Source organism: Staurois parvus, unplaced genomic scaffold (assembly GCF_062004578.1).
Source record: "Staurois parvus isolate SC_StPar_1 unplaced genomic scaffold, SC_StPar_1.0 ptg000077l, whole genome shotgun sequence".
Classification (NCBI taxonomy): Eukaryota; Metazoa; Chordata; class Amphibia; order Anura; family Ranidae; genus Staurois; species Staurois parvus.
Window position 1 is genome coordinate 4640719 of NW_028317873.1, and position 12728 is coordinate 4653446.

A 12728-nucleotide genomic window follows, 5' to 3' on the forward strand; every position below is an offset into this window, starting at 1 on the left:
TATTTTCTGGAGTGACCAAATCATCATAAATTGCCCATTCTATTTGTTCATGAATGGAATGTCTTTTTAGGTTTAGCAGATCTTCTTATACTCAAAAAGGCATGGTGAGTGGAGATTCAAGTGTCTCAATGGCAGGGCTTTTGCGCACAGCAGAGGACTGCATATCCACATTGGCAAGCTCATTGCGTAAAGCCATAACATCAGGTGCATAGGAGCCTGGAGGTGAGACATCTTCTCCTCTAGCATCATCTCTGGGTCCTCTTTAGGTAGAGACAGTCAAGTTGGAGAAGGAGCCTGGAATTTTTGAGCCTTGGAGAGTGATGGCTGAATCAAAACTGTTAGTTGTCTGAGGAATGGTGACATAATTGCAGCAAAATCAGCCTTAGTCCAGTAGGTTACTTATTGCACGCCATATATTAGAATCTCATGAAGAGGCCCGGGGTTAAAATAAGGTCCTGTTCTGGTGCTAAGGAAGCTCGCCACTATGAGATTAAGTGTTGTGCAGGCCTTGGGCACAGTGAATATTTGCATAGAAAATTTGTTGCACTGCTGATTAATTACAAACCAATCAAAACTAAAAAAACAACTTCTTCCCAAAGCATCTTGTGCATCTCAAAATATATGTGCACATAAAACTACATATATTTAACATCACCAAATAACGATCTCAATTTCAGGCATATATATATAACCGTAAGTGCCATAAAACAAAGTCCAAATGATCATATCCACTTTTTGTGGCAATCCATGCATGCATATGCAGGATAGTGATTCCAGGTGACCAGTGCTGCAAAGCAATACTCTTTCACACTCTGTGTTCCACCACTCAGTGAGTTTATGGATGAGCTTTTACATATATTGACCCATAGTACAATATAGGTCTCTATGTGCCTACCCTACTTTTGGGTATCAATGGTCGACCCTTAGATTTTGACAGGTACTCCACTCAATTTCATGCACATATAACTATAAGTGTCAAAAAACAAAGTTCAAATGATCATAGCCACTTTTTGTATCAATCCATGCATACATATACAGGATAGTGATTCCAGGTGCCTAGTGCTGCAATCAAAACTCTTCCACACTATGTTCCACAACTGAGTTTTATGATGTGCCCTCACCTTCATATATTGACATATAGTGCAAATATAGATCTCTATGCACCTTCCCTACTCCTGGGTATCACTGGCGGATCCTCAGGTTTTGACAAGTACTCCCCCGGCCCACTTCACTTTATAATTGTGCAGCTGTGCCTTTAAGGACTCTGCTGCATCCCTTTTGTATCACTGCAAATTAATTCAGAGGCACACAGGAGCCAGCATAGTGTAGCATTTAAAAGTGCCTGGTGGTGACTTACACTAGGTGGTTTTCAGCAGCTCAAATTGAATATACATATTTTGGTCACATAAGCGTAATGCATGGCAGCGTATATGTGTTTTGGATTTGGTTGATTAGAGTGAATGTTTACCTGAGCTTTTGCCATGGCTCCCTTTTGCATGTTTTCGCCATTGCTACGAGAGAGGGTATTCCCCTTTGGGGTACTCACAGAGTAGGGTGCAGAAATATGGTAAGCACATCTGAGGAGGAATACACAGCAACCCCGGTGCAGACCATCCTGTAGCGAAGTCCTCATGGTAAAAGGGCAGGAGAAAACGTCCAAGGATCTCATAAAGCTAATAGGTGGAAGTAGCAGTAAAATGTGTGAACTGTTGTATGATGCAATATCCACCTGAGACTAAGCTATGAATCGTTGAGTTTTAGTGCCAAGTTTGAAAAACTTAACACTTTAAAGGAAATACATTCCAAACACAGACCTGGTTTTTCTAGTAACAGTCAGATATACTGGGTAACCCTGTCTTACCTGGCCACATTGCTGGTCCCTGCGTAGGGTCCAGGCTTTGCATGTCATACTGGGTATATCCCGCAAGAGGTCTTCAGGGTCGCATTCCATAACAATGGACCAAGTCTCTGGACTTGTAAAGCACTCTGCAGCTAACTACACCTGTTACACTATGGTGCTAAGGTGAGTGTTCATGCAGGAACCAGTGACCAAAGTAACATTATAGGCCTTTCCCACAGCATGTGTTTAGAGTACAATTCCCAAGATTGAACTACTTCTATTGCTGTATTAGAAGAGCGTGAAGAGTTAATTGGAGAATACAAAGAGAAAATAATTAAATAGTTAAGCTAAGAAATGACTTCATAAGGGAAAAGAGGTCCATCACCTTTGGACACTAGCAACAAACATAGGACTAACAAAGGAAGGGAAGGGTTATGAGGGAATGGCCAGGGGACATGTCCTTAAAAGCTTGCCAGTGGTCTATTACCTGAAGGTATCAGTCTGTAACTCAAACGTTAGCCTGTTCTGTACTGATTAGATAGATAGATAGATAGATAGATAGATAGATAGATCTTCTGTTTAATTCTGCTAAATACATTACATCACAAAATATGTTAAAAGTCTTAAGCCCTATTCACACCTGGGGGTTTTATAGTTTGTAGCTCCAAAACTCTCAAGATCTACAATGCCCTGGTTTACAATTGTGCCTGTTCACATCAAAGCATAGTGTCACTTGAAGCTTGAAAAAGTACATGAGGCTCTTTTGTGCTACAAGCTTCAAGCGTTTTTACCCCAGTAGACATCAATAGGAGTAGCTAAAAAATGTGCAAACGTGCAAAAACACATATTGTGTTTTTCTCCATAGCAGTAACTAGATTTCCATTGGCTAAAAATAATTTAAAAAAATGTTAAAGACTCAAATGTCTTTACCTCAGATCCTAAAACATTAGTGATTGTGCAAGACCAGCATAACATATTATTGTGTCAACCAACTTTGCGCTCACAGTCAGTGAAGATAGGATTTCACTGCAGCCCTGATAGGAAGTTTCTGATGAGCAAGGAATTCTGTAGATTTAAAAATGATTAATGAAATAATGATGGCAAGTAATTCCATTTAAATGCCTAAAAAATAACATACCTATCAGCTTAATTTACAGCTACAATGTATGTAATAATCATGACTTTTAGCCATAGGCTTGTTAGATTTAGGTCTTTGGCTCTCATGACTGAATATAATGGTCATTATGGTAAATAGGCAATATTAAGCCTTTCATATATAACATGCACAAACACCTGTACAATTAATACATCACTGTAAACCTATAGCGAGGCAGTAATACTTACCGTGAAATATCATTCAATAACAAACTAAGTTTGGATACATTGTTTTCCACATAGCCAATCATTTCCAGATCTCTTAGAGTAAGTAGCTGCTGTCTGGGATAGATTATCTGACACTAATTGAAACAGAAAAAAATTATATTTCAGTACTGTGAATTTCATTTTCAAGTTATGTTTAAATTTTAGCAAGTTTAAATACAGAAATATCAGAGATTTTAACCTTCATGAGTTCCTCTATACAGGACACATAAATATTGAAAATACCAGCTTGAGATGGTGGCCCAATGTACTGCTTTATATCTGCTCTGTCAACAAAAGCCATGTCAATTTTCTCAGTTATGTTTGAAGTTGTCAAGATGACTACATTGGGGTACCTTCAAAATAAAACAAATATCTATTAGCCAAATACGAACATAAAATAGTCGAAGAAGGAAAAAAAAAAAACATTAATTTCAATCTGTTAAAATGACTGTATAGTCATTTACTTTTCAATTTGGATAAATTAACTGCTTGCCTACAATACATGTACTGCAGGCGGGCGGCACAGCCATGCTAGGCAATGTACCCATATGTCGCCGCCTGGCTTCTGGGTGCATCCCCTGCTGACCTGTGCTGTGATTAGACAAAGCACAAGTTTGTAATCAGGTTTCAGCCAATGATTTTGCCTGAAACCTTGTGATCGGCTGTGTCCAATCACAGCACAAAGCTCTGTTTTTACAAACACACAGAACTCTGTGTAAACAGAAGAGCGATCTGACCGTTTCTTCACCAAAAACAGCCAGATCTGTGAGTAAAAGCACAAATTACACTTGTTAGACTTCTAGTTAACCCCTTGATTGCTCCTTGATGTTTACACCTTCCCAACTAGTGCCATTAGTACAGTATTATATCTGATAACTATATTAGTGTCACTGGCGATTGCCTGCCACACTATCACAGTCCCACTATAAGTCGCTACCATTACCAGTATAGCATCTGCGGAAATTCCAGTAAATATACCATAGATTGTAGACGCTATAACTTTCACACAAACCAATTCATGTACACTTATTGGGATTTATTTTTACCAAAGACATGTAGCAGAATACATTTTGGTCACAAACACAAAATTTCAGTAAAAAAATACATTCAAGTTAATTTTAGGGCACAAAAAGCAATAAATTATCCAATTTTTTGTAACATATAAAAGACGAAGTTGCAGCGAGTAAATAGATATCCAACATGTCAAACCCTAACCACTTGCCTTCCAGAGGATTTACCCCCCTTAATGACCAGGCCTCTTTTTGCTACTCGGCGCTACACTAATTCAACTGATAATTGCGCGGTCATGCAATGCTGCACCAAAACGAAATTTACGTCCTTTTTTTCACACAAATAGAGCTTTCTTTCGGTGGTGTTTGATCACCTGTGCTCTTTTTATTTTTCGCGCTATAAACAAAAAAGACCCAAAATTTTGAAGAAAAACAATATTTTTTACTTTCAGCTAAACAAAATATAGTAAACTCAAAGTTAGTTATAAATTTAGGCCAAAATGTATTCTGCTCCATGTTTTTGGTAAAAAAAAAATCCTAATAAGTGTATATTGATTGCTTTGTGTGAAAGTTATAGCGTCTAAAAACTATGGTATAGATACTGCAATTTACGCCATTTTTTTGCTATACAGCACTGCGCTAGTTTAACGGACAATTGCGTGGTCATGCAGTACGGTACATAAATGAAATTTATGCCCTTTTTTTCACACAAATAGAGCTTTCTTTCGGTGGTATTTGATCACCTGAGCGCTTTTTATTTCTGGCACTATAAAAAAAAAAAAGATTTGAAGAAAAAAATGAAAAAGAAAAAAAAAACAATATTTTTTCATTTCGGTCATAAAAAATATCCCCAAAAAAACTCATCCAAAAAAAAAAAAATATCCCAAAAAATAAATTTCATCATAAATTTAGGCCAAAATGTATTCTGCTACATGTTTTGGGTAAAAAATCCCAATAAGTGTATATTGGTTGCTTTGTGTGAAAGTTATAGCGTCTACAAACTATGGTATAGATAATGGAATTTACACAAATTTTACTTTCTGACTGCTTATCACATTTCTTGAGGTGCTAAAAGTAGACACCCTAAGCTATCTGCTGAGAGGCATATTGAGTCCATGGAAGATTTATTTTTTTTCCACAAGTTTCTGGAAAATGACAAGAACTTTTTTTTTTTTTTTTTACACACAAAGTTGTCATTTAAATAATATATTTCTCACGCAAGCCATGGGTATATGTGGAATTACACCCCAAAATACATTCTGCTACCTCTACTGAGTATGAGGATATCACATATGTGAGACTTTTTGGGAGCCTGAAAGCCAGTGAACACTTTGAAAGCCTGAAAGTGCAAAACTTCTTAAATTTCACCTGCAATTTCACTGCCTCACTACCTATCACAGTTTCGGAGGCCCTGAAATGCCAGGATAGCACCAACCCCCCCCCCCCTCCCCCAAGACCCCTTTTTAGAAAGTAGATACCCCAAAGAATTTAAAAAGAAGCATGGTGAGTATTTTGCAGATCTCATTTTTTCTCACAAGGTTTTAAAATATAAAAAAGAAAAGAAAAAACATGTTTTTGTATTTTTCTTCATTTTCTAAAAACTTGTGGCAACAAATGAGATCTGCAAAATACTCACCATGCTTCCTATCAAATTCCTTGGGGTGTCCATTTTCCAAAAAGGGGTCATTTGGGGAGGTTTGGTGCTATCCTGGCATTTCAGGGCCTTCGAAATTGTGATCGGTAGTCAGGAAGTGTAATGAGGAAATAAAGCCCTTTAAAAACCTGAAGGTGCTTATTGGATTTTGGGGTCCTGTACTTGGCTAGACTGCAAAAACGTCTCTCACATGTCGTACCCCCATACTCAGGAGAAGTAGCAGAATGTATTTTGGGGTGTAATTCTACATATACCCATGGCATGTGTGAGCAGTAACTCATTTAAGTGGCAGTTTTGTGTAAAAAAAGAAAAAAATTCTTTTCTTGATTCAACATGCCTCTCAGCAAATAGTTTGGGGTGTCTACTTTCCAAAAAAGGGTCGTTTTGGGGGGTGGGGGCATTTTATGTCTAGCATTAGAAGTTTATGCCACACATCACTTTGTATAACCACCTGAAGATCAAGCCTTTTTTGACACTTTTTGTTCACCTGAAAAAAAATCTGTATTTTTGGCTAGGAAATTAATTTAAACCCCCAAACATTATATATTTTTTTAAGCAGACACCCTAGTGAATAAAATGGTGGGTGCTACAATTTTTATGTCACATAGTACTCAGGCAGCGATTTTTCAAAAGCAAATTTAAAAAAAAAAACAACACTTTTTTTACTTTTAATGCACAAAAGCGCAATATATTGGCCAATTATTTGGTAAAATATAAAAGATGATGGTATGCCGAGTAAATAGATACCAAACATGACATTTAAAACTGCGCATGCAACGTGAAATGGCGACAAAATGCATAAGTTTTTAATATCCATAGGTAACATTTAAAAGCCTTTACAAGCTACCATTTTAGATTTAAAGAGAAGGTCTAGTGTTAGAATTACTGCCCTTGATCTAACGTTCACGGCGATACCTCACATGCATGGTTCAACCGCTGTTTACATACCGGCATACCGAGTCAACGCTCGCGCACAGGTGTGCGCGCAAGGGTGTTTTTTTTTTCGTTAAGTTATTTTGATGTTTTTAACTATTTTTACACTGTCCCTTTAATTTTTTTTTTTTTGATCACTTTTAATGCTATTACAGTGAATGCAAATATCCCCTATAACTTCAATGGGCATTGTCATATATTCTTTTTGAGAAATCTGGGGTCTATCAGACTCTAGATATCTCCTCTGCCCTTACATTATCTAATCAAACCAAGATCGGTGTGATCAGATGCTAGACGCTGTTTATATCCTGCAAAACTGAAGTGATGAAATGCTCGTAGCTTCTGATTTCTTAGACTATAGAGATGATTGGCACCATTCTGGTCTCCAATCAGCTCTATGGTCAGCTGGCAGAAACACCAGCTGCCTTCTCAGGTTCCCCCGATGGCATGGGACTGCCCGAGAAGGCCGTGGAAGGCAGCGTGGGAGGGGGGTCATCATCTCCCGCTGCTTGTAAAAGCAATCCTGCAGCTAATCAGCCACTAGGATTGCTTTTACATGAAAGCCGATCGCCGGCTGAAAAAAATGATACTGGGATGATGCCTGCAGCTGTAGGCATCATCCTGGTATAATCAATCAAATCCAGTGATGTCCCAGTACGTCGCTGATCCTTTGGGTATATATGCTATGTTCTTTTTTTTTTTTTTTTTTATATGCAGCCTGTGGACTGAATAAAAAAAAGAGAAGAAATCTATGCCAGAAAAAGTGTGTGGTATTCCCACCATTAGAATATACCGCCCTGCATTCACCCACTTCTAAAGGTGGGCACACATGAGGTCGCACGGTGCCACATGCGTCAGTTCCAAGACTGTACAAATGTCTAAATAGTGGTACGCTTGAATACAAATTGTCCACGTATAAGTGGTACCCCATATGGAAAAAAGATGACACCAAGTCCCTAACTATCTTGCCACTACTACCCATGTAGTCTGGGCATCTGGGGGGCTCCACATGACTAGCTTTTCCCTCGTAAATCCGAAACTTATATGTATAGCCTGTTGCCCTCTCACAGGTCTTCTACATCTTGACCCCATATCTGGCACGCTTGCTGGGGAGAAATTGTTTGAATGCAAGGCAGCCAGAAAAATTAATGAGGGACTCATCAACGCAGATTTTTTGCTGGGGAGTATAGACATCTGCAAATTTTTGATTAGGGTGATTTACGAGGGGCTGAATTTTGTGGAGCCGGTCAAATTTAGGGTCACCCCGAGGATGACAGAGTGTATTGTCTTTGAAATGCATAAAACACATTAGACTCTCATATCTATGCCTGGCCATGGCAGCAGATATGATGAATCGGGTCTGTGGACCAATGCAACTGCAATGAATTTTTTTAAGTAATGCCCATGTTGAGGGTTAGGCCTAAAAAAAATGTAAATTTGGCTTCCGTAATGGTCTGGCAAGGTTTGAATTTAGGTTGGCGGCAATAAATTGTTGTGCATATAAAATGCTTTGATCCACAATCAATGCATACAGATATTCCATGAAAAACCGCTCCAAAAAAAATCAAGGGGAGTAGTTAAATTTGCTGTTTCCACTTGAATTTCAGGTTGGGCAGTGGATGGGGGAAGTACGGGTGCTGCAGAATTTGTGGGCTGCCATTCAGTATTTGCAAGCACATTAAGTAGGATACTAGGGGCTCTATGGGCCTGTGTGCGAATTCTTGGTGGTTGCAGGACAATACTTGTGCTCACCACCACACCAGCTTGTACTACACTTATGAGAATCGCCACGTCACCAAGTGATACTGCAGTGCTGGTATGTGAAAAACCAGGATGTACTAGGCCACTGGTGCTCGCTAGTTCACCAAAAGGTAGCGAGGCACTAGTACTGGCACTCTGCTGCATATGAGAGTCATCACAATTTAACGGCAAGTGCTAACAGAGATCAGGCCTGATTCTGCCAACACTGTGATTTTGTGTGCAATGTATCAAGTGACAGTGACCTACTACTGGGGGTAAGCGTACGGGCTAAAAGCAGGTGCTGGCAGGTGCCCGGGCTGATCACGATAACACTGAGTTTTTGGGGACACTATACTAATGTGAACGCTGGTATAGTGCTGATCTGATCAAAGATATTAATCCGTTCTGACACTATACTAGCATTGGAGGTTTATTGTGTAGGAACGTGTTCCTGGCAATCAAGGGGTTAAATTTGATTACTGGTGTACTGACGGGCAATCTGCTGCTATCTGGGAGGGATGTGAAAATCACGGGAGCGCGAATTACGTATATATATGTGATTTTGCGCACCCATGCCGCCCTGCAGCACTATTTCTGCTATAGGGTGGTCAGAAAGCAGTTACAGAAGCGGTTTGTGTTATGGCGCTGTGTTACTTTAACTGAGAATTGCGCAGTCATGCAACACTGCACCAAAATAAAATTTATGTCCTTTTTTCCCCACGAATTGAGCTTTCTTTTGGTGGTATTTGATCACCTGTGCGTTTTTTATTTTTTTGTGCTATAAAAAAAAAATTCAGACAATTTTGAGAAAAAAAAACAACTATATTTTGGACTTTTTGCTATAAAACGTGTCCAGTAAAAAAATTTTAAAATCAAATTTCAGCCAAAATGTATTCTGCGACATGTCTTTACTAAAAAAAACTCCCAATACGTGTAAATGAATTGGTTTGTGTGAAAGTTATAGCGTCTACAAATGGCGGTATAGATACTGGAATTTTTTTTTATACTAATAATGGCGGCGATCAGCGACTTATGGTGGGACTGCGGTGCGCATTCTGACACTGGTGGGGAACTGACTTGGGGTCACTGACATCCCCAGTGACACCAATACAGTAATCAGTGCAAAAAAAAAACCACTGACACTGTACTAATAGCACTCTCACGCCAGAGGTGCGGAGAGGCTGTGAAAGCAGCGAAGTGAGAACAAACAAAAAGCGCACAAACCTTCCGCATTACCTCAGTAAACCAAAATGTATTAAATACAGAATATTATTCACAAACAACGAAGTATATCAAGCATATAAGTCCACAACGGGACTAAGGATTAATGCAGCCTGCGCGAGTCCCATCATAAGAGTGGACACTCAGGGTAAAGCTGACGCATTTCGAAGGGCATCCCTTCTTCATCAGAGCTTCATTGATCGGTTTGTGCGCTTTTTGTTTGTTCTCGTTTCTCAGTATTGGTCGGGCTTCCCCAGCCTTGTTTGGAGCTGCACAACCCCATATGCACTGGTGGTAGAAACTTTCATGTCCTGGTTCGATCCATCTAACCCTGGTTGGGTCATAGAGTGCAAGAGAGTTCATTTCCTTCCTTATTGAACTGTGTGAAAGCAAATCGGCGGGAGTGCTGCCGCCGACTGCTTCATCTGACAGGTGAGCCCTGCTGCTTACCAGCAGCAGGGCTAAAGGCAAAAAAAAAAAAAAACACCTGCCCGGTGCCCGGAACTGCATGTTCCAGGCATCGGGCGATAGGAATTGCACATCCCTGTATTAATATTTTGTATTTAAAGATTTTCTATTTATTTAATTTTTCTGTTGATTGAAGTAGATGGACTTGTGTATTTTTTCAGCTTGATGAACTGTGACGGTATCCAGTATTTCTTGGGCAAGGAACGTTGCAGGGTATCCATCGCTTCTAACTTAGTTAATTGGGTGAAATGCGTTTGCAAGTGCATTTTAGATGCTTTTAGTGATGTTTTAAACCACTAGCTGGTCTATTCTGACATTTCTCTCATACATGCAAAAATCTGCATTTTTTTTGTACCCCCAATCAAATTTTTTTTTTTTTTTTTTTTTACGAAGAGGCTCTGTAGAATAACATTTTTTTGCAATTTCATCACAAGATATTTACACAGCCATTTTAAAGCAAACTTTAATCAATTTTAGTGCACACAAACACATTAGAATAATGAATTTTATGTTAAAATATAAAAGATGATGATGCAATGAGTAAATGGAACCTAATGTGTCAAATGTGGCAATAAACTACGATACATTAAATTGTGACACTTTATAAGCTTTTATAGGCTGCCAGTTTTAATATACACAAAAGGTAAATTATTGCTCTCAAACAGATGTTCATGATGATACCTCACATGAGTGGTGCAATCACTGTTTACATATGCATATGGGACCTACGTATTTATTCGCATTTGCGCATGAGCACAGGGTGGTAGTGGGTGGCAGAGGATGATGGGGATGGTCGGGGCACTTTAAAATGTTTTGTTTTTTTTTTGTTTTTTACACAATCCCTTTTATCCTTTTTTTTTTTTTTGTCAACTTTAATGCTATCACAAGGGATGTTTATGGAGAGATCTGAAGTCTTTCCTTTGCCCTTCAAAGCAGCGGATCAAACAAAGATTGGTTTGATTGGCTGCTTTACTAGCTACAAACTGTTTACACAGCTGTGACAACTAGTAAACAAAAGACCAGAACCAGAAGTGACAATATCCCAATGCTTCCAGTTTCATACACCATAGAGATGATGAGAGAAAGCAAGTTCCTCCATTCCACTGTCTCTATGGTCAGCTGGTGTGACTACCAATAGCAGCATGGGGCTCCCAGTGAGACGGGAGAGCCTGTAAACAGTGGCACACAGAGGCAGGAGGGGGAACCCCCTTCAACCCCTTGTAAAAGTGATTGAGCAGCTGTTTAGCCACTCCAATCACTTTTACTAAAAAGTCCATTGCCAGATATAAACAATTGTATCTGGATGGTGACTGTAGCTGCAGCCATCATCCAGGTATTACCACCACTTCCTAAGGACACACATATGCATACATTGTTAGGGAAGTGGTTAATAAAGATGTCTGCACAATGAGCCTTCATCTCCCCTCTTTGCTGTATGTTGGACAGAAGTTATGTTAGAGGAAAGTAATGGATATTGATCTTCTTGGGGCCACCTATATGGCTGAAGAAGTATATTTACCATTGCTTTGATTAACCATCATGTTAATTTATTCAAAAATATGAGGTGAGTCAACTACCGTCTAGGTGCCCATAGGAAAGTAGCAAGATTGTTTGAAGGAACTGGAGCTTAGACTATTCACTTTACAGTAAATTGGCACATCTGCAATGGGCCGGTTTATTCATCAAAATATTTGTCAATACTTTACATAACAAAATAATACATACACTGTATACATTTTTAAAGGACAAACAAGACTTTGTATTTTGTTTTTCGCAATCCTTAGAAGAAAAAAATTAACAAAAAAAAAACACTTTTTGTTTCTGACTAATGTTAATTTAAAAAAATAGTGTAGATTTTATTCTATAATTTGTCCTTTTTAAAATGAAACTAAAAATTATGATTCTGGTATAAAACAATGCAAAGGTATTTACAAATGAAATAATGTTTATTTATTTTGCGCTTTCTTAAATGTGACACTAAATAAATTAACAAGCAATGCAAAAAACGAAAGGAAAAGTTTAAATAATGATTATTAAAACAGATAAAAAAAAGCAGGAAAACATAGATTTTGCTAAACACACTACTACAGTACCCCACAAATGCTTATTGTACAAATTAAGGTCTTTTGACATTGATGAAATTGTATGTACATGGACTGAAAACTGGTCACAAGAGCATGTCTCGAAGGTGTTGATAAACGTCTTTTTATGAACGAATCTAGTGTTTTAAGTGGGGTACCCAAGGGACTGTTCTGGGAACAATTCTGTTTTAGCTTGTTTAGAAATGATATAGAGGTGGGAATAAATAGTTCAATCTCAGGGTTTGCTGATGATATTAAAGCTAAACACGGCAATACCTTCACAATACGATATAGCAACTTTACCAAAACATCTAGTTAAATTAGAGGGGTGGGTGGCTATATGTCAGATGTGGTTTAATATTGAAAAATTTAAAGTAATGCAATTGGGAGCTAAAATATGAACGCAAGTAACTTGCTGG

The 12728-nt window shown here is 38.6% G+C and overlaps 1 protein-coding gene across 1 annotated transcript in view; it reads right to left on the minus strand.

The window, feature by feature from the left end:
* Positions 1-12728, minus strand: part of TRIP13 (thyroid hormone receptor interactor 13) — a 93246-nt gene that overhangs the window by 22026 nt on the left and 58492 nt on the right. Inside the window, exons 11-12 of the mRNA XM_089669466.1 lie at positions 3402-3555; positions 3185-3297 (exon numbers count right to left, since the gene is read on the minus strand). Coding sequence (XP_089525592.1) covers positions 3185-3297; positions 3402-3555 — 267 coding nt within the window. The remainder of the gene's footprint in view (positions 1-3184; positions 3298-3401; positions 3556-12728) is intronic.